General features: G+C 38.4%; 4 protein-coding genes across 8 annotated transcripts in view; 1 reads left to right on the top strand and 3 right to left on the bottom strand.

Moving 5' to 3' along the window:
- LOC118751516 (copper transport protein ATOX1-like) overlaps nt 1-6,957 on the bottom strand; it is a 7,817-nt gene extending 860 nt beyond the window's left edge. The window contains exons 1-2 of the mRNA XM_036486348.1: nt 6,571-6,957; nt 6,435-6,510 (exon numbers count right to left, since the gene is read on the bottom strand). Coding sequence (XP_036342241.1) covers nt 6,435-6,510; nt 6,571-6,576 — 82 coding nt within the window. The 5' untranslated portion in view covers nt 6,577-6,957. The remainder of the gene's footprint in view (nt 1-6,434; nt 6,511-6,570) is intronic.
- Nucleotides 6,958-8,104: 1,147 nt separating this feature from the next.
- LOC118751509 (ORM1-like protein) lies at nt 8,105-8,948 on the bottom strand. Of its 2 annotated transcripts, XM_036486340.1 has the most exons (4): nt 8,859-8,948; nt 8,568-8,761; nt 8,353-8,504; nt 8,105-8,284 (listed from the first exon to the last, which is right to left on the bottom strand). In XM_036486340.1, exons 2-4 carry the CDS (start codon nt 8,742-8,744, stop codon nt 8,149-8,151), a joined length of 465 nt encoding a protein of 154 aa, XP_036342233.1. In that variant the 5' UTR covers nt 8,745-8,761; nt 8,859-8,948; the 3' UTR covers nt 8,105-8,148. The 2 variants fall into 2 exon arrangements, with proteins under 2 accessions (XP_036342233.1, XP_036342232.1); XM_036486339.1 differs by having other exon boundaries at nt 8,568-8,867.
- Nucleotides 8,949-10,533: 1,585 nt separating this feature from the next.
- Nucleotides 10,534-11,639, top strand: LOC118751513 (matrix-remodeling-associated protein 7-like). 4 transcript variants are annotated; one of them, XM_036486345.1, is made up of 4 exons: nt 10,534-10,674; nt 10,787-10,983; nt 11,056-11,267; nt 11,336-11,639. In XM_036486345.1, the coding sequence occupies exons 2-4, from the start codon at nt 10,855-10,857 to the stop codon at nt 11,451-11,453; spliced, it is 459 nt and encodes a 152-aa protein (XP_036342238.1). In that variant the 5' UTR covers nt 10,534-10,674; nt 10,787-10,854; the 3' UTR covers nt 11,454-11,639. The 4 variants fall into 4 exon arrangements, with proteins under 4 accessions (XP_036342238.1, XP_036342236.1, XP_036342237.1 ...); XM_036486343.1 differs by having other exon boundaries at nt 10,784-10,983; XM_036486344.1 differs by having other exon boundaries at nt 10,747-10,983.
- On the bottom strand, nt 11,633-18,443 carry LOC118751512 (trafficking protein particle complex subunit 8-like). The gene is made up of 17 exons (XM_036486342.1): nt 18,123-18,443; nt 17,887-18,048; nt 17,531-17,822; nt 17,328-17,469; nt 17,069-17,248; nt 16,799-17,011; nt 16,634-16,737; nt 15,060-15,144; nt 14,835-14,998; nt 14,306-14,768; nt 14,096-14,239; nt 13,892-14,042; nt 13,692-13,838; nt 13,047-13,511; nt 12,561-12,995; nt 12,455-12,493; nt 11,633-12,398 (listed from the first exon to the last, which is right to left on the bottom strand). Exons 1-17 carry the CDS (start codon nt 18,286-18,288, stop codon nt 11,746-11,748), a joined length of 4,005 nt encoding a protein of 1,334 aa, XP_036342235.1. The 5' UTR covers nt 18,289-18,443; the 3' UTR covers nt 11,633-11,745.
- Between the last annotated feature and the right edge of the window lie 2,806 nt (nt 18,444-21,249).

The following is a 21,249-nucleotide window of genomic DNA, read 5'->3' as shown; positions in this document are numbered from 1 at the left end:
AAAAGAAAAAAAAAAAAAAAAAAAAAAAAAAAAAAAAAAAAAAAAAAAAAAAATAAAAAAAAAAAAAAAAAAAAAAAAAAAAAAAAAAAAAAAAAAAAAAAACTACAAGGATATCGCCCACTTCTTATTCAACGTCCGAGTGGAAAAGGTGGTTTTTTCTGTGCTGGTGAGTTGGAGAAAAAATACTAAAAATAATTTACTGTGCTAAAGTGATCTTTGGTGTTGAGCTATCTACATAGATAATTTGTGAGTATCATATTTTTCCTTTTTTAAATTGTGTGTGGAGTTGTGTGTTTTTTTTATTAAAAAAAATACCTGAGAATAGTTGTGTGGCGTGGCGTGGCAGCGTCATCTGCTACCATGGCGGGGTCTGACCGGGAGGGATCCTCCAGGTCAAGGTCAAGAGTCAGGAAAAAAAAAAGAAGAGACAATGAGGAAGACGTGCGGATTCCTGGGCAAATGGAAGTGCAAATGAGTCAGATTAAACCAAACTCTAATCCTTTCAATAACAGTGGCCATGTAGCAGGTGACGCTGAAATGCAGAGCTGGGCTTACATGGAACAAATTGACGACCATGTGCTTAGTAAGAATAGTGGTATGAGTGGTATGGCGGCAACCGGCAGTTCTACCAACAATTCTAACCATGAGGTTAGGAATGAAAATCACGCTCATGTATATAACATACATGAAAGCTATGACTTACATGACGTACAGGATAAAACGGTATTAGGCAGACAAACAGAAGTAGGAGAGGGAAATCAAAAAATGGCAAAAGCAAATGGCGGGAAGCAAAACCTGTCTGTAGGAAATGACATTAGTAAGGGGCATGATGAAATGCGCCAAAATAATAAAAATGAAACTATTTTTTATCCACACGACCATAAGGGGGAAATATACGTCTTAATCGATACATCTAAATCGGAGTTAGTTAGGAACACGAGAATAAGGAATGGGTTATATCTGTGGAGCAAGGTTAAAGATTTGGGTTTAGAAGACATTGACACAATCAAAGCAATTGGGGTCACGCTCTACAAGCTAGGTATAACAAGCATTAAATCGGCAAATGAGATTTTGGCAAATGAAAAGTTAAAAGAAATGCAAATGAGGGCCTTTATCCCCAGAGCATTTATTGAAACCTATGGGGTGATTAGGGACATACCCCTGGAGATCACAGAAGAGGAAATAAAAAATGAGGCAATCTCTGATGTGAAAATTACTTCAGTACAAAGATTTATGAGACGTGAGAGTCGTGAAAGTGAAAACAGAATTCCGACCTATACTGTTAAAATTGGCTTTGCCTCAAACAACCTACCCAAAGAAATCAAGCTTAACCATACTATTATCGAAGTTGAGTACTTCTACCCCTACATAAGGCAGTGTTTTAACTGTGGCAGGTTAGGGCACACAGGAAAAGCCTGTAGGGCAAACAAACGATGTTTAAAGTGTGGAAACCAAGGGGGCTGTGAACAAGGGTGCAGTAATGCCAAATGTATTCTGTGTGGGGAGACCAATCACTTGGCTAATGAAAAAAATAAATGCTCCAAGTGGGAGAAGGAAGAGGGAATCAGTAAGATTATGACAATTAAAAAGCTAACTAGGAGGGAGGTAATAAAGACTTATACACCTTTTGCATCGAATAGATTTAGGCTGCTAGACGATGAAGATTTCCCCGCTTTGGGTCAATCTTCAGATGCTTTAAAAGATAGGGACGCGGAAGTTAACGGAATTTTAACGCCAAGAAACTACGCAGCTATACTTAGGCGTAAGCAATACAGGACTAGCCAGTCATCCAAAAATAAAGTCACTAAGGCAAATGAAGAAAAAAGTGCGGAGGCTAAAGCCAAGCGGAAAAATGCGTCAATTGAAGCCTATGGGGTAGCATTAAGAAAAGAAAACATACACATCGTATCCGAAATGGAGAAATTAGTTGCAGAGATGATAAAATTTGCAAGTGACGCCTTTAGAAGGATCGACTTTCAGGCAGGTGTAACTGCATTTGATCATTTTGATCAGAGACTAAAGAAATTCTGCTTAGATCTAGACCACAAATTTATTACAAGTAACCCACTTTCTACCCTTGAACAATATGAAGATACTACAACATAACTGTCAGTCTCTTAGGAAAAACATTAACCATATTGAATATTATGTAAACAACTATAACGTGGACATTTTCTGCCTGAGTGAAACTTTTACTCAGAACGAAAATGATCTCAAGAAAAACATTGTAAACTTTAATATGGTCAAGAAAAACAGAAATGATGGATATGGTGGGGTAGCCATCGGCTTAAGAAAATCCATCAAATTTCGTAAGATTATTTTTGATTCAAGCCACGACATATGCATTGTGCAAACATGCAACCTTCCACGGAACTTAGTGATATGTGCGGTCTACTTTGAGCCCTCCTTAAGCGTGGGAGAGTTCAAAGAAACAATCAATAAACTTTTTGGTACATTGGAAGTGTACAGAAATGTATTGGTATGTGGGGACTTCAATGCGAGAGCACATGAATGGGGCGATTTCTTTGAGTCTAGCAGAGGTAACTGGCTTAAAAACTTTATAAATAACTCCAGCTTTTACTGTCTTAACAATCGATCAATAACCTTTAAAGCGGATCTGCAAGCTACTAGGGGATCAGTCTTGGATCTGACCTTCACGAACATCACATCATCTGCAAACTGGGAGGTGGTCCCCTGTCAACTGGGTGGCAGCCATCATTACCCAATTGTAATAAGCTTCGACCAGATTGAAACAAAAAAATCCACGTTCCTTGCCAAAAGAAAATTGCTTAGCGATCTAGGCACTGTCCAGCTTGACACAGACATCAAACAAATTGAAAACACTCTAACTAATGGAATTAAAGCGTCCACCTTTGAGATCAAAGATTCTCGACGCCCTAAGTTCTGGTGGCACAAAGGGTTGGAAAAGCTCTTTAGGCTGCAATTGGCCGCGACAAAAAAGTGCAACAAATACCCGACTGCTCAAAACTTAAGAGCTGCGACTGAAGCCAAGGAAAATTGGAAAAATGCGGTAGAAGAAGCCAAAAAAGAAAGTTACAACAAGAACCTAAACCTCCTCAATAGTCACCCAAATACTAGAGAAGCATGGAAATTTGTCAAAAATATGAAAGGTGCCGGATCCACTGAGTCTAAGCAACCGTGGGACGATACCAATGACGCTTTGTACCTTCAACACCTAAAAAATCAGGTGAGTGATGAAGACGATACAAAAGAAAAAGTAGAGCGGAAAGTTGCTTGCGCAGACAAAGTTCCTATGTTTGAGGACAACGAGCTCAAAGGGGTACTTAAAAATAAGACTAAAAGGTCCGCGGGTGGGTGTGATCAGATCACATATGAAATGCTTCGATCCTTGCCGGAAACAGCGACAAAAAACTTACTAACTGCACTAAACGATGCCTTCACCAAGTGTGAAATAAATGACTCTTGGCGTAAGGTAAGAATCGTCCCAATCCCTAAGGTAAACAAAGACCTAAGTGACTATAAGAATTTCCGTCCAATTTCACTTATATCGGTGCTAGTTAAGTCTATAAACCTCATGATTAAAGGCAGACTGGAAGGCTTTTTAAACGACAAAAATATTTACCCAGAGAGATCGTATGCTTATAGGAAAGGAAAGTCTGCGGCAATGTGTATCAATGATTTTCTACACAAAGTTGCCAGCTTAAAACATGCAGGCAAAAAGGCAGTAGTTCTGACGCTTGACATAAACAATGCCTACAATTGTGTTACCCTAGGTAAGCTGCAGAGCCTGCTAGGGAACCTTAAAATACCAGATACGTATATAAAATGGATTATTGATTTCTTTGGCAAAAGAATTCTGCACCTGGGCAAGGAGTCCATAATAATAGAAGATGGCCTGCCACAGGGCAGTTGTCTATCGCCGCTACTCTTTAATTTATATACAAAAGAACTACACAGTATTGGGGACTCAGGGACAGACATCTATCAGTTTGCAGATGACTTTCTGATCCTATCGCACGGGAGCAATTGTGACATAGTAAGACAAAACCTTGAGCAGAAGGCCAAACAATTTTATGATATTTGTACCAAACTAAATCTGTCGTTCAACGTACAAAAAACTAAGCTAATGTACATTGCTAAAAGTAATAGGCAAGATGTACAAATCAAAATAAATGAAACCCCTATTGAACAAGTGAGACAAATTAAATTCATTGGTAGAACTATAAACTCGTCGCTGACGGTAGGCCCGCACTTCCAAAGGTTAGTGAATGACACAAAAAAAAACGCAAATTTTTTGAAATGTCTTACTCCAGTGAAAACAGGTATAACACCCAAAGTGGCTGTTAACCTATATAAAAGCTTCATTAGGTCCAAGGTCGAAGTTGCAAGAACCACGGCTGCAAGGATACCGAAAACAATAAACAAGAAAATTATGACTTTTCAGAATACCACCTTACGTAGATGTCTAGGCCTTACACCTTCAACTCCAGTTCACACTATATATGTTTTAGCAAATGAACTTGAACCTCTGGAGAGGGGTAAATATCTAACTAGTAGGGAGTTAGTAAAGATAATGTTTGACAATCCGACTCTCTTCAACAGCGTAAAAAAAGATTTCTACCCAGAATCCAGTTATAGCTTAATATATCACGAATTCAAAAATACTTTTGATAAAATCGACACAGACTGCACCTTCCAAAAAAGCGTAGGTATGACAGTATTGGCGAAACCCGAGCTAAGGAAAAGAGATACGACCAAAGAACAATTTAAGGCAGAATATAATCAAAAGATTGACTTTTACAAGAACAACAAATTTTCTATCTTTGCAACTGATGCTTCAGGGGGCGAAACAGCCATGGGATGTGGAGTATATAATGTTACACATAATCAAAAATTTTTTTTCAAGATCAACTTTAAAACTTCCTCGGCCTTTGCAGAAGCATGGGCTATTGCCAAGGCAGTGGACATTGCTTTTGAGGACGGGTTGAAGAACATTGCAATTTTCACTGACAGTTTAGTAGCATGCAATTGGATAGAGAAAGAAAAGTCCAATAACTACATAGTAGCCCGCATTCACAAACGCCTTAGTGAGGGGGGGAATAAACTGTGTCCTAACATGGACTCCGAGCCATGTGGGAATACAAATTAATGAGACTGTGGATGAAATGGCAAAAACAGCCTTAGAAGTTGGCGCTCCTTTAAATGCGAGCCTAACTCCTGAGGAAGCAATCAGAAAAATTAATGAGGAACTAAGGAAAAATTGGAATGATAGGTACCGCCAAACGGCAAAGGAGAAAGGAAAACTGTTTGCTGAATACTTCCCAGAGATCACAAGCGATCCGTGGTATATTAAGTCCAAAATGGAAGCTAGAGACATAAAGACAATAAACAGACTACTCACGGGACACACCTATGACAGAGTATACTTACATAAAATTGGGGCAAGTGAATCTGACCGTTGTCAGAACTGCCAAGCAACCGACAACTACATCCATGCCATTTTTGAATGTGGGAAACACAACTCCATTAGGGAAAAATATGATATCTTTAACGAATTTGAAAACCTCCATCATATTCTCAAAAAACGCGACACCAGAGCGCTTATAGAGTTATGTAAATTCATCAGGGAAGCTGAAATCAGCATCTAAAAAAGTGTAAAAAAAGAAATGATATAAACAATTAAAGTTAAAAAGAACAACTCACCAAGAAACAACCAACTCAACACGAAGACAGAATAAGTAGTCGAGCACTTTTCAGTGCTAAAAACAGCATTTTTAAATGCTATATAACATTATAATATGATAACTAAACATAAACAATCACTATAACCAAAACAAAAAATAACAAATTTAAACGGCCGTTCAAAACAACGAAAGAGCCATATCGTCAAGTTCAAGTTGATCAAAAGCTGTCAACGCTCACACAGCCTTTTCGCTAAAAATCAACCGCCAGAGGAAATCAATCTCATCGCAACAAACAGGTTTTGAGCCAGAAAACTAACAAGAAACACAGCATCAACTCAACTACCATGCAGATTATCGAAAAATTTTATGAAACCGATCATCCAGCTCGATAAACTCGGCGGATGTGTATATCAATCAATTCAACACAATCCAATATCATAATCAAAACGCCTCAATGAGGCTTTCGTTTAAGCAATAAATATTGCTCTCCAGGTGGCGGCTGGCGCTGAAAAGCACATCAGTTAAAAAATTGCAAATAATACGCAAGAGGCAACACGTAACCAATTAAGAGGAAGAATCTCTCAAATCGTAATCACCCTGGCAGTATGAGTGCATAAACTCAGCCACAAAACCGCAAAGTGCAAAAAAAAAAAAGGATATCGCCAAGGAATCTAATATTATGAATATGTAATAAAAAGAGAAACACTTTGGAGCTTATTATACATAGCGCCTGTTGCCATCATTATCACCCTCGCCAACCCCACTTACCGCCCAACTTGTTTAAAACACGCTCCACGCTGTTGGAACATCCTGAACAAGTCATTTCCACTCTAAATTCGTGAACCTAAAACAAAATCTGTTGTTATTTTATTTGTAAGAGCCATAATACTAACACATCACTTACAGGCATATTACTACTCCGGGCACTATGAGATGATGACGATGATGTTTGCAAGTATAATTGCGGCAAATTCAACAGTTTGAATACTTTTTCACTGCTTTGCAGGCACCCCACAAAAAAAAGACAATTGATTATTTTTCCTTTTGCTCGAGCTTCTGTTGTCGCGAGCGGAGATCAAATTTGTAATCGAATTTGTCAAACCACTAGCTACGAGGAAAAACTTTGTTGAACAATTCAATTAACTGTTGCAAAAGAACACAACAAACTGTGCACAGGTGCAATAAAGTGGCTAATGTGGCAGAAAAATATATTTTAAATCAAGCAACAATTTCACGTTGGCAATCGACTTTTCAATGTTGGCACACAATTGTGACTACGTAGCTTGTGAACTGGCGTTTGCTGTGTTTAAGCCCCACCAACCCCATTGGAGTGCCATCGGAGAAATGAACAGGGTGACTCAAATGTTAAATTAAATTTTGTGGCATTGTGAAGTCTTTAAAAATATTATTATGCATTTCATTCTTTATCCCGATTATGTTTTGTAGCTTTAAATAAATCTATGAACTTCACAATAAATTAATTATTTTAAAATGTTACATATCTGTAGCACTACTATCAAATTCGATTTCGGCTCACTCTGTGGAAATTTAACGAAACTTTTAACAGCTAATGGGTCGATTACAACTGAACGCTGAATTTTTGTGGTTGCCGCAGAATTTTTATTAAGAACTTATTTCTTTATCCAACAGTTTCTTCAGCTTATTTACTGGTACTTCAAAATTCTATTATCTTCAACTTAATAGCACTTTACTATAGTTGTCATTCATATATTTTCACTTCAGTGGCCTTTCCCACCGACAACCCAAATGAGATTGCGTTGCAACCTATGATCAACCCATAACCCCTTCATTTCTCTTACCATTGCATCATTTGCATAACAGATAATACATTCGGGTTTAATTTTTATTTATTATAGATGCTTTTATTTAGCTTGCTCTGTATGTATGTATGTTTGTTAGGAGCAAATTTTACAATTAATTTTTGACCAGCTTCCCGAATACCTTGGGGCTTTAAACTTGACTCAGAACCCGATGACGATGCAATACGACAGATGGATTAATCCGATAGGTGGCGCAAGAGTCGAGATATTTGAATAACCCGTATTTATAGTCCGATTTGGTTCGTATTTACAACTTATATCAATTTCATTAAAAGGAATAACTCCACTACAAATTTTGCCGATAGGTGGCAAACGAGTCGACATATTAGGTAAACCAATATTTATAGTCCGATTTCGTTTATATTTAGATAGCTTGCTTTAAAAATATTTGTTTTTACTATTAACTTATTTATTTTAAGAATGCTTTACTCTAATTTTTAATGTCACTCTCATTTCTCTCAACTCATATGCTGCTGTACTTGCTATACAGTAAAGATGTAATATCAAACTCGTATAAAATATCCTGTCACTAAAGTTAATTTGAATCCATGTACCAATCATATCCACTCAGTCTATAAAAAGATCATACAAACAATATTTTCCACCATCTCAAAGCTCCCAATGGCATTATAATTGACAATTCAGTATTTATTTATGTTGAAGAGACGCACTCCATGGAACTGTGGTAATTTGGGCAAAGTTACTAGTACAAGGGAAATGAAGTTTGCAATAAAGTGATCGGGATCATTCCTTGTATAGATGCAGGTGAGCAGGAATCTATGAAACCGGAGTTAAGAATTTATCCAACCATATTTTTATTAACTTTGCATAGGCTAGTTACTTACAAAATAATGGGAACCGCCGTAAGGAATTTACGTGTTGTGGTAAATTGTTCACCATCGTCGATTTGCTCCCAATGTGTTAGCCGACGCGCACAGTCATTTTCAATGCTTAACCATGGAGCTCCCTTAATAATGTGCAAGAAGTAAAAATGCGCCTATAATGCAAAAATAAAAATGCTTTCAACATTATCTTCTAAAATGCTTATTGGAACACTTACGGCATTGTGCAGCAAGTTTGTTATAGTCCATGCCATTGGAATGCTTATGAATGGAACTGACAATAGTATCAAATGTACTGCCAACACGCCCAAAGTGTACGCCAACCACATACCACGCGCACCCAGCCAACTAGCATTGGGATTGGGCTCGCCGTGACCACCAGCAATAGCTGTCATTTTTTATGGTTCTTTAACTTTTGATAGTAAAAAGAATATATATTTTTTGCGTTATTTATAGAGAAAACCAATGTTTTCGTTTTACGATGATTTTACAATTTGACAGATACTCACATATTACAGCTGATGCATCACGGTGCAGCGAACATCATCTATCATTCTTGTCATGATGCAATAATACAAGGTGGTATCAGTTGTGACAGCTCGATTTGACACTGCCTTAGCTCAGTAGAATAAAAAGAAAAACGGGAAAAAATGACTGCCCATTTGGGGGAATATATAAGATTTCATATTTTCTTCTAAACAAAATTAGCTTTTTTATAGTATATTCGCAATGAAATTAAATAAGATAAGATATAATACCTTTTTGAGAAAACAAAATGTGTATACTGAGAAAAAAAAAAAAAGAAATCATCTATATTATTAGGCAAAGAATTGTTGAAGAAGTAACACCGTTTTAGCTAAGGCAGTCAATATGGCGGAATTAGAGCGAGAAGTTGCCAACCGATAACACCTTGTATTGTGGCTGCGGCAACACAATAGGCAGAATAGCAGCTCTCTCTCGTTCTTACGCTCTTCTTTTTTTGGCTCTCCTGCTAGTTTCTGCTAGTAAGGTCAGTGTTATGCAGACAAACTTTTGTTTGCCAAATTAAATGGCGGCTGCTTAGTTTGCTCGGAGGTGGTTATGTCGAGTTTGGCACAGGGTTGCACGTTCATTATGGTTTTCATGGCTATTGCCAATACGAAATGAGAATTTCAGATGTACATAACGCGCAAAATTTAAAATTTTTGTATATGACAACACCGAATTTGCTGCAGTTTGACCAAACAAAATTAGTTTGCTGTGAGAGTCGCCAAACTCGCTCTCTCCGAGTTTGCTGCAACAACAATTGCACGCAGTTTGCCAAACAAAATTTCTGCATAACACCGACCTAAAATTTGGATAAACAAAAATTCGCGCCAAATATTAAGTGCGTTCGATAACAAAATTAGCCAGCACCAGCCAAGGTGTATTAAACAAGGTGGTGTTGGGGCGAGCTGAGTTTTTCGCCGTGGAGGCCATTACGTCAAAATGATGTGTTTGTTGTAACTCATACCAATGACAGTATGGCCATCAGCGTATAATTTGTTAGTGTAATTTTTTACTTATATACGGCCAACACCACCTTGTTAAATACGCCTTGGCACCAGCCAACAATCAAAAAATCAAGAGAGTAAGCGAAAATTGTCTCCCAAAGAGATGAAAAAGCAAAAAAGTAAACGAACAGGAAATTAGCCATTACGTGCAAAAACCGGAAGAAGAAGACACACCAGCTGACTTTGTTTATGTTTTATTTGTAAACAAACTGAAATTCATGTTGTCTCCATAGAAGGAAAAAGGAAAGTGAACGTTCAATGTTCGCCAGAAACATTTTTAGAAGTAAAACTAGTTGGCGCTATCATAAAGTCACATAGCAGGCAGCCAAACGGCATATAAATACCAAAACTCGGAAAATGCAATTTTGTTTGTTTACAAAAATTGCAACCATATGTTTTGTGATCATATGTTTTCATGTTGGATAATTTTTGCTTACTAAAATTTTGCCAGTACAAAATGAACGCTTCTCTGGCATCAAAATGAACGCTTGCTCTCTCAATTGTTGTGTGTTGGATAATTTTTTGTCGTTATCGAACGCCATCCAGTAAAAATTTGGAAAACTATTACAAATTTTTGACTTGTCGAACGCACCTATTACTTTTTCGTTATTTCGTTAATTCTTTCAGTTTTCTCATTCTTCTTCCTGATAATTATCTGCTAGAAAAGAAAAGAAACAAAGCCTATTTTTGTGAGGCGAAATGTTTGTTTACGTTTTTTTATTACACAAAATATAAAATATAGTAGTGAAAAATTGCTATTGCCTGCATAAAACAATAAGCACACATTTTAATAGTGAGTGAATAGTGGGTAGTGCATAATCATTTCATTTATACTGGTGCAATTGCTCATACAATTTAACAAAAGTTTTTTGTCCCTCCCGTCATTTTTGCACCTTATTTAGCAGTTGTACCCTATACTAGAGAATTGCCGGCGAAAATCCTGACTTTCGCAACTCCTTTTGGAAAGAACAACATGTATGCCCTCCTTGGCATCAGCGAAGTTTTCGATTCATTCGACAATGTTTTTCTATTGAGTACTGTCACTATGCTAGCTGCCGTAATACTAGCGTTCTATTTTTCTAATTTGGTGAAGGACATTGGGGTAAGTACCACAAATAATGATGCTTTCATCATAAATCTTTCTCGTAGTAAAAAAAAGGGTATGCATACATAGATGCCTAGCATTCAAGAAGAGCGAGAAATCGAAGAACAAAATAGCTTAAGTGCAATGGAGGAACGAACAGAGGGATTGTATGACGGCAGTGACGATGAAGATTTCGATACGGACAACCCTTTGGGTGATGGACTGGTGGGAAAATTGAAATCGGCGCGTCTCAAAGAGTTAGAGGCCCAATTAACCCACGACCAATTGGAGGAAGAACGCAGGTAATTTGAGTGCATACATTATCAAAATAGATAGTGTTTATTAAAAATGTATGATAATTGCATTATAGAATTGAACGCGAGCAACTTGCGGCAATTTTCGAGTTGTTGAAAAAACAAGAGGCCGAATTAAATATGAAAGAAATTGATGAGCGCGAATTGGTAGCGCAATTGAATTTGTATCGCTGATGGGAGTGTAGTTGGAAAAAGTGCTCCAATTTTCTTCATGTATGGCACAACTAGCGTTAGTAAGCTTTCAGAAATTAATATATTTATGCATCATGCATCTCTAGTCTTTAGTGTGTGCTTTAATAGTAGCGTAATGCGTTTCTTGTATTTATTATTGTTTCAAGTGATATATAAATAATATAGGACAAATTTGTTTATAATTTAAATATTTAATTATATATTGCACAACGGCGTCAAGGAAAATTAAGGCTATTCACTTTATAACTAAGGCATACATATCTAAGAATAATATTTAACCTTTAACAGCAAGCGGAAAACTTTCATCCAAAAGTAAACATCGTTTACCCACATAATCTGTGTTGACTTCCCAAAATGACACATCATCATCATCACCCACGTTGTCATCATCCTCATCATCCATCCAACGTTGTTCATCCGCGAATACCGCAAACGACTGGGCATCTGTGTCGTTCAATGCAAATTCAGCAATGCTGCGCACTTGCTGCGGCTTCGCTATAATCTCCACATAAGCATGTGAGGCTTGCACGCCCAAACTGGTGGTAGTTTCATAAAGGTTTCGTAATTGTATGAAGTGCTGACCGGCAGCCAATCGTTGTGCTTCCTCCTTATCACCGCCTAATTTTACATGCGCTGCCCAATTTAATATAACAGTAGTGTGTGGATCTGAATTGATTACAGCACTGTTGAACTCATCCGTATTTATGCTGATATTGAAGTATAAAGTCTCATGTTTTGCTAAAAAGCCATACATTTCATGTACAGATGGAATGTAGGCATGGGCCTTATCAGCATTTATCGAAGGGATGACGCTTACGAATGAAACACGCTCGTATAGAATTTTAGACGGCGCTGACGCTAAATTGTGGGTGTTGCGTTCTAAACGACATTGGAAATTCATTGATTTGCCCATTGATAGATAGCGTGCTATAAAAAGAGAGATATTAGTGGCCTCAATTGTAAATAATAAAAAGTAAATGTACCTCCATCACTGCCGGTGGCAATTTCCATTTGATTGGTGACTACAAGTAAAAAAAAATTATACTAATTTGTATACAGCTGCAATTAAATATTCCCAAATTGACTTACTGTAGAGTTTATTACGATTTATGTTGTGATCGGCACTGTAAATACCAAGCGAATTGATATACATATCGCTTTTGGTGAAAATTTTCGCATTGCTTTCATTCTTTATCGCCACATCGAGACCCAGTTCACCAGAGAGTGTGTTACTGATCACGCAAGTCACTGCGCTGTGCAAACATTCATGTACTTGGAACTTCCAATTATGACGCACTAGGCGATATTTGATAGTAGCGCTTGTGCCATCTGGCAATATATAAATAAAAAGTAGTCTCAACGTAAATTCGCCTTTCTCGTAGGGTGCTTGTATATGCATTGGTATTGTAGCACACGCCTGTGGCTTCAAACTAACCGAGTTCTCGTGCTTGAGTAAACGAAATACGCGTTGTCGACGTATCTCGCGGTCTTTTGATAGCTTTTCGTTGGTTAGATCTTTGACAGCTAAAACAAGAGTTATTAGAACAAGTAAATATTTTGTCACTAAAAGCTTACTTTTCAATATCGAAAGTGGCACTTCCAAATCCCCATCCATCAGCGTCAGCCTGCGCGGCTGATCACAGCAGAGGTATATATTTTCTATTGGCACAATACCAGAGTTTCGCAGCGTCACCGTTACGGGTAGTATTTCGCCAGCAACCAAATTTGTGGGTAGCTGTGAGAAGCTAACAGACATCGCTGGCACTGAAGGTGTCACTTTAATACTAAGCTTGTTATCTAATATCATTTGAGTTGATTGCTTGCCCTTAACCTTAACTTGTGGTGTCTCGAATTGCAACATACCAAGCAGGCAAGCAGTAGGCTCGGATGTAAGAACAACTTCACCAACCACGCCGATTATGTTTAAGAGACCAGTTAACTTGGGTGTTATTTTAAAGTATATCGTATGCTCGCAACGCTCATCCAAAACGACAGACGGAACACAGCTAGTTTTAATAGCGGCGCTAACAGCTGCTTTGCCTAAGGAAAGTGTGTTGAAGTTAATAATTCTTATTGAAATATGTAAGATTTTAGCGGTTAAAAAAGGGAAAACACGCCAGTATTTTTCATACAATTTTCGATAGTTCACAAAAGTTTTTTAGACTATCGAAGTTTTCGAGCTTTTTTCAGCTTAAAGGAATGCCGCTATTGAATAATTACTTGAACTCTCTTCATTGTGGCTGTACAATGACTCATTGGAGAGCACTTCACCATTGTCTAGCTGCAGTTTCCAGAGCAAATCGATGCCATTAAGTGTAATGCTACATTTGACGGTGTTAAAAATGTTCACGGAGATTTCAATGGGTTCTGAAAAATATATATTGATATTGAAGTTTCAAGAAGAATTTATATAATGTTACCGCCTTGCACTGCAAGCGGATTATCTATAGCCGGACATTCTTTAGAAAATAGAAAACGTGTTGGCTTGAATACAAATGCTTTCTTCGGATCCGCAGTGGCCACTAGCATTTCTTCCATTTTTCCCCACACTGATTCATCAGCGGAATCAGACTAAAATATATATAATTTAGTAAAATAAGTAACTTTTATTGCATTAGACCAACCTTTATATCAATACCACTGGCCGCCACTTGCTGACCACTGCCCATAGTCGTTGGAGTTGAAAGTAAAACACGAATCGAATTTTGAGCAACCTGTGGTAATGCTAATGATAGTAGACCCAATTCAGGATTGCGCTTAATGAGTTCCTACAAAACCCACAAAAATCTGTCATTTTTAAAAACTACAACGCAAGCTCGACAATCTCTACTTACCGTATGCATTTGAATGTACTCTTTGAGAAAAATTACTTGCTGCTGCGCACTCTGCTGACTGCCTGGGTGCAGCAGATGCGAATATGAACGACTCGCCTCTTCGAGGCGCTTCAATGCACATGCCTGCTTAGCCATTGTATACTGTATGTGATCTTCAGCTAAACTCCAACCGCGGCTTTGGAAAACTTGAAAGGCTTGCTGATAACAGCGATGCGCATGTTTTCGCTGACCAGCACGCGAATAACGATTTCCCGAGAGTACAATGTTGAAGGCATACTTGCGATACATTGAGGGATTCGATGCTAAAAAGCAATAAGCTGCTTGCTCTAAAAGCAAAGCTGAACGTAAATCGGCATCTTCACTAGTCATTCGTATCAATTGCTTAGCGGCCTCACCGTACATGCGTGATGTGCGTAGACATTCCATACTGAGCAGGGTGGCACGCGTCGCAAATTGTTGTAATCTTTGGTGAAATGTGTTTTATATTATAATAAGAGCGGGTGAATTAGAAACGTATACAAATTATTACTTGCAAACGGTTAAATAACACATAATGGCATCTTCCATGTAATCAAAAGTTTTACGATTCGCAGTGCCTAGCATAAATGCCGAGACGGCAGCCATTTCCAAAGCTCCTGCATAATACTGCCAAGCGGAGTCGGCATTGAAATCGCGTTTAGCTTGATGATAAGCCTGAAAATGAAAGCCCAAGTGAATTTATAATTAGTTTTGTAGGGGGAAAATGTTGTATTACCTGAAAAGCCAGATTGTAATGCCCGAATATGAAATAAAGATCTCCAAGTTTGCGGGTTTGCAATTCCGATGATTCATTTGTATAGCTGTGAAAAGCAAACATATATAAATATATTTAAAACAAATAAGAAAGTCTAAGTTCGGGCAGAGCCGAGCATTAAATACCCGGCGCAAGTAGAAAATATGTTTTTCACCTTTCCGAAAACTACTGCTATATGGTAAACAGGGGTGGCTTTATTACCCTATTTTAAAAATATTTGATAGAACGTTAAGTTAGAATAGTTCCAAAATTCCATAATAATGCTACTTCTTTTCATGGTCATATACCTTCTGAGTAAATTAGCGTCTTTAAAATTCGAAATATTGAAGTTTCAAGCATATCTGAAATTTATTGTTATATGAAAAGCGACCGCCATTAAAGTCCGATTTCAATATAGGGATGCAAAAAAACATCGATGTATGCCTCCAAAATCTTCGCTCTAGTAACTAATCTAAATGTGAATTTTTCACAATTTATGCACTATTAGAATAATAATAATAATAATAATAATAATAGATTGGCGCTTACACATATGTTAGTGTTTGGCCGAGCTTCTCCTCCGACTTGTGGCGTGCGCCTTGATGTTGTCACACAAAGCGGAGGGACCTACAGTTTTACGCCGACTCCGAACGGCGATTGTATTTTTATGAGAAGCTGTTTTTCATGGCAGAAATACAGTCGGAGGTTTGCCATTGCCTGCCGAGGGACGACCGCTGTTAAGAAAAAACCTTTTTCTATATTTTTGGGATGTTGCTTTGACCAGGGCTTGAACCCAGGTGCTGATGTGTGAAAGCGCGCACTGCTTACCACTACACCACAGCGGCCGACGACTATTAGAATAACATTCAAAATAAAATTGCTACTTTATTAGTAGAAACGTTTATTGCCAAAAGACCATCTACATTATGATATTAGTTGATATGATATTGACACTCTAAAACCATTTGGAAATTTGGACAGATTTTAAACAGTAATTCCCAAAATTTTTTCACATAGCTTATCAACATAGTGAAATAATAAAAAAGTGTGCCAGCCAGTTTGATGTACGCTTATTTCAAAGCAAAATTTGAGTATCGTAATTTTCGCTTTTATCAATTCTGGCGTGGCTACGCCCATTTTACAAAAATTTATAATATTCTTATTTTTCGTTTAAAAATTATTGTAAATATCAATTTTAAGTGAATAATCTTCAGAAGTTACTAAAATATCAGTTTTCTAAAAAAAAAAACATTATATGGGAAGTAACCGTGGTTATTGTCCGATTTTTCCCAGTTTCAATACCACCTGTCCTACGCCCGAAAGAAGTAAACGTACCAAGTTACGTTAAGATATGTAAATTTATACTCGAGTTATCGTGTGCACAGGCGGACGGGCAGACAGTCACCGCTTAATCGATTTCTCTTTTCATTCTGATCATTTATGTATATCTTTCTCGATTCGTTTTGCCTGTTACAAACAACCGTTATGTGAATAAAGTTATAATACCCTTGCGTACAAGTGCGCTCGGTTATAAAAAAAAAACGGATAAAACTTACATAACAGCGTTTTGATTGACCGAATTCGAACCAGGCTTGCTGCTAACAAACCACCGTTTAGTGGCGCTAAGCAAAGACTTACTGACACCTTTTTTGTTTGTGATCTATGAATATATAAATTAAAAATCTTTTTAAAAACAATTTAAATTTTCCAGTATTTGTTACCGCTTCTACAAGCAGGGCCACCAATTGTTCAGCGTATGGTATTAATGCACGTACAGTGTAATCCTGCACGAAATGACGCAAATTCTCGACATCCATGGAATTCATGCAACCTCCATGAATCGTTGTGTTATCGCCATCCGTTTCACTTGCCCATACGTTTGCATTTATGGTTTGCGAAGCTATGCTCTCGCTGCTTACTGAAAACTTTGAGCTCTGTAAAAATACGACTTTAGAAAAAAAAAATATAGAAACTATTATTCACTGATTTACTATGGCTTCTGTCGCATTTTCTTGCACTGGACTCAAGGGATGTATAATGGTTACATCAGTGACACTATCGGTAGGGGCCATTGCATCACTAAGTATAGACATTTGTATGTTCGGCATGGAAATCATGGACATAGCATCCTGTGGTGTTTTTGGACCACTTAGCTGCTCTACCTGAAGCTCCTAATTGGGTAATGAATTTTGAAAAAATACACGAGGTAAGTTCATCAGAGTATTTAAGAATTTACGCTTAATACTATACATTTTTCGGCTGTCGTTTGATGTATGGCACCCAATAGTCAGACACTTCTCCGGATACAGTGGCATCTAGTGAATTAATCTGCACCAAGAAGCATTTACTATTACCGAATGTAGACTTAAGCAGCTCGTAACCTTGTTGCGCTCTAAAATTAAAATAAATTTTAATGAACATACCAATTATAACAATATATATCATCATCGGACTTGGATATATCGCCTTGTGAACCCTCATGCAGTACAACGTAACTATTGAGCACATTAGTGGAGTGAAACCACTTTGGCAATTTTTGTGGTGTTACGCTTTGCATTTGATGTACGCGTTGCGTAAGCTTTTGTGCGCTTTCTACAATGTTCGGATCGCTACTGCTCAAGACGATAAGGCAACTTATAAAATGGCGCGTAAACTCATGATCAGCGGGGAACTGCACGGTGAGAAATGTTTCACGCCATTGCTCGAACCAAGGCTCAGAAGTGGGCAGCTGTAAATCCATGTTTCCTAAAGACGAGATAAAAAGCAACCAATTTTTTAATAGTTGTTTATTTATGTACTTTTAGCTCACCTATGGTCACATATTTAGTTTTCTCATTATGGGCATTTGTCACTGCCTCGTTTAGCATTTTGCGCGCCAGCACCATCTGTGGCGGACGCCAATCAATATCGCAAAAGTTTAAGCGTAGACCCTTAATGGAAACACTCGTTTCTGACACGTCACGAAAATGCGCTACGAATTGAATGAACGGCAATATTCTATGCGTATAATAAAGGAACTGGTAGTGAGAAGCAATGCATACTTACCATCATTCAGCAATTTAGAGAATGGCTGTAACATTTCCACAAAAGACAAGTGGTTTCGTGCACAAACATCGTTGGCTAGTGGGCTGCATGTCACCCCCACCAGCGGAGAAAATATATTTTGTATGATCTCACGGGCATTATAATTGTGCCCTGTTAGATGGATCATGGTAGCTGTCCAGGTACTAACTAGTTCCAACACTTTTACTTCGGTCTTATTACACTAATTTTGTATTTTATGATTACTGTTTATTGTTGTAACACGGTGCAAGCCTATAAGACGTAAATAAGATCAAAACAATCAAAAATCCCAACTACATGCGAAAAGGTAAAAATTGTTGAACAATACAAATTTGCGATTAATCAGCTGTTTACACAGAGTGGGAAAGATGTAAAAATTCCAATCGGTTACTAACTACAGGGGGCGTTGAATGAATGGCAATAGCGAGTTTAGACAAAGAACGTAATGCAGCTTTTTTGCTGCATTTAAAATTCAACATTTAGCACTTTCGAACATATGTTTTCGAAGAGCGTTCATGCTATCGCATTTAGCAAATGTACATTTACACGAGTTCGAAATCGTATGCTTTTGACAAACAGCCGTGTTCCAGTCGCTTATTCAGATACGTATCTATTACGATCAATTCTCACGCAGAAGATAATGTGCAAAAACCCTACTGAAAAGGAAAAAATAAATTTTAAACCAAAACTTCAATACAAAAATTTTAATTGTTTTAACCATGACCGACCATTTGTTTATGTATATATTCATTTGTCGCTGCTGTCAATTAAAATTTCCTCAATTAATTAGGAAAGAAAACAAACAGAATTGATCACAAATTGATCCAGATTTCTATCAGCATCAACGCAGCTAGCAACCATGAACGAAAGACACAAGATCACGCGGGAAGGAAAGAACGAAAAAAGTTATTTTCTAGCTGCCGAAATCTCGACGCCATCTTTGTTGTAAGAAGTAAACAGCGAAGAGAACGGAGAAAACCGCGAAATTGTTGAACGCATGAAAAATCATTTTTATTATGCAAATTCTTCTATAAATCGTGCCGTTGTGTTAAATTATTCTTTATCTTATGTGTACACACGTTGTCACAAGCGGTAATGAAGAAAATTGCAGTAAAAAGCCACCATCAAATTGTAAACAACGAAGAAATGTAAATAAACGGCTAATGTCAAAATCGTTCAACTTTCTTCCTAAATGCGATTCTAACGGGCTAGTCTCCTGCCCGCGTGATCTTGTCTTTTTGGTTCATGGCTAGCAACTGATGGTTGAGGTTGGATTCGAGGTACATCCTCTTGCTTTATTTCGGTATCACCTGGTAAAATTGGCGTTATCTACGGAAGCAGCTGACCTAACAGGCGTAGGTTTGTTGATGGAACTAGGTTTTGTCACTGTTGTAAGGAAAATAAATAAATAATTGATATGGGCGGAAATACTATAGGGACTTGCCGAAATTATCCACCATTTCCTCGAATTCTAATTGCGAACTAAATATATGTTGTGCGTTTCTTATGGGCTTTGCTGGTAACCAAGGAGGCTTCCTACTCGGCGGAAATTCGTTATCCGTGAAACTCAACGACAGCGAAACCTAAAAGTCATGAGGAACCTGATCATGAGGAAGCCGGTAGTGGCTTCACATAAAAAGTGGCCAAATCCGGTCGAATAATGGAATGTGTCGCTCCAGTATCCACTGTCAGTACTCTTTCCTGCCCATTCACACATCCAACAATAGTGAGGTTGCTCGCATTCCGGCCAATTTGTGAGACGGAGATTATGGGCCCTTCAACTTCTGGAGCCAGCACGCGGCCCTTCCTGCTGGCTCGTTTCAGTTTAACGACTGATTGGAGTTGGCTTCGTCTCCTTCAGCCCTGCGTTTGCGTCCTGCTGAATTGTTGAGCCCACTGGAACTTGCGCTGCAATCGCGGGCGAAGTGGCCTGGCTTTCCACATTTAAAACATTTGCCAGAGCCATGCTTTTTCTCGCCCAGCAGTTGGATAATCTTCTTCAGCATTTCATTTGTCTCGTCCGGTGTTTCCACTTCCACGCGATGTGCTCTGTAGGCTGGTCTGCTTAGGAGCGCCGCCGTTTCACGCGTCTGAGCATACGAGACGGTTTCAGCAAATGTTGCCTTTGGATTCGCGTACGTCTCTCGCTTGGTATACATGTCCCGCATTCCGTTGATGAACCTCTGGATTTTTACTCTTTCAAGGTGCTCACCAGATGCGTCTCCAATTGCCAAATGAGCCAGCCTTTCAATCTCAGAGGCGAATTCCTGTAAAGTCTCGTTGGATTTCTGGCAGCGATTCTCCAGCTCCATCTGGTAAATCTGTCTCCTGTGCTCGCTACCATAACGTCTTTCCACTGCACCCATTAACGCATCGTAACTGTTCCTTTCACAATCAGGAATAGTCTGCAAGATTTCCGCTGCAGGTCCTTTTAATGCAACGAACAATGCAGCGGATTTATCCTCCATGCTCCAGTGATTTGCTGTAGCTGTCTTCTCAAACTGGAGCTTAAAGACTTGGAAAGGAATCGTGCCGTCAAAGGATGGGGTTTTTTACCTTGGGAGCGTTCGTCGAAGTAGCTGGACGATTCAACTGCAAACCCCGGAAACGATCTTCAAGCTCATCCACCTTAGCTTCGACTTTCTCCTGTTTTTCCCTAATAAGCGCTTCAATTTTATCTTGTCGTTCCTCGATTTTATCCTGTCTCTCTCTCAGTTCCGCGTTATTTTTGAATAAATTCTCTTGTAGCTGAGTAATCTTTTCATCTAGCTGCGATGATATGCGTGTTTCCTGCACTTGCAGCTGGGATGAAATCTGTGAGGACATCTTTGACATACGTGTATCCTGTGCTTGCATCTGTGACGACAGCTGTGATGACATCTGTGACATGGCAGCCAATAACGTGTTCATGTCCATAGATGTTGATGAACTTGGAGACTTTTGCTGTTCTTCAACCTTCCCGGATGTCTGCTGCACATCCTTCGACGAACAAGCGGCCTCATCCTTCTGTTCATCCTTTGCGAATGCATCGTCAAGTTTACCCTGGAAGTCGTATTTGTCCACGTCGATGCCTTCTGCTTCCATAGCCTCTCGCAGCCGTGATAGTAAC

This window comes from Rhagoletis pomonella, unplaced genomic scaffold (assembly GCF_013731165.1).
Source record: "Rhagoletis pomonella isolate Grant_MI unplaced genomic scaffold, Rhpom_1.0 Rhpom_scaffold_00751, whole genome shotgun sequence".
In the NCBI taxonomy this organism is placed as follows: domain Eukaryota; kingdom Metazoa; phylum Arthropoda; class Insecta; order Diptera; family Tephritidae; genus Rhagoletis; species Rhagoletis pomonella.
Note: the sequence above shows the minus strand (reverse complement) of the source record. Positions and strands in the feature narration are given on the sequence as shown.

What these genes read in the sequence shown, in the direction of transcription:
- LOC118751509 (XM_036486340.1), bottom strand. Translation starts at nt 8,744, where the DNA reads ATGACAGCTATTGCTGGTGGTCACGGCGAGCCCAATCCCAATGCTAGT. An exon ending in CAAACTTGCTGCACAATGCC is followed by an intron (nt 8,505 to 8,567) that starts GTAAGTGTTCCA and finishes TTTGCATTATAG; the next exon opens with GCGCATTTTTACTTCTTGCA. An exon ending in ACGGCGGTTCCCATTATTTT is followed by an intron (nt 8,285 to 8,352) that starts GTAAGTAACTAG and finishes CCGGTTTCATAG; the next exon opens with ATTCCTGCTCACCTGCATCT.
- LOC118751513 (XM_036486345.1), top strand. Translation starts at nt 10,855, where the DNA reads ATGTATGCCCTCCTTGGCATCAGCGAAGTTTTCGATTCATTCGACAAT. An exon ending in ATTTGGTGAAGGACATTGGG is followed by an intron (nt 10,984 to 11,055) that starts GTAAGTACCACA and finishes ATGCATACATAG; the next exon opens with ATGCCTAGCATTCAAGAAGA. An exon ending in CAATTGGAGGAAGAACGCAG is followed by an intron (nt 11,268 to 11,335) that starts GTAATTTGAGTG and finishes ATTGCATTATAG; the next exon opens with AATTGAACGCGAGCAACTTG.
- LOC118751512 (XM_036486342.1), bottom strand. Translation starts at nt 18,288, where the DNA reads ATGATCCATCTAACAGGGCACAATTATAATGCCCGTGAGATCATACAA. An exon ending in GTCAATCAAAACGCTGTTAT is followed by an intron (nt 15,145 to 16,633) that starts GTAAGTTTTATC and finishes TGCTTTTCACAG; the next exon opens with CTATACAAATGAATCATCGG. An exon ending in AGTACATTCAAATGCATACG is followed by an intron (nt 14,240 to 14,305) that starts GTAAGTAGAGAT and finishes TGGGTTTTGTAG; the next exon opens with GAACTCATTAAGCGCAATCC.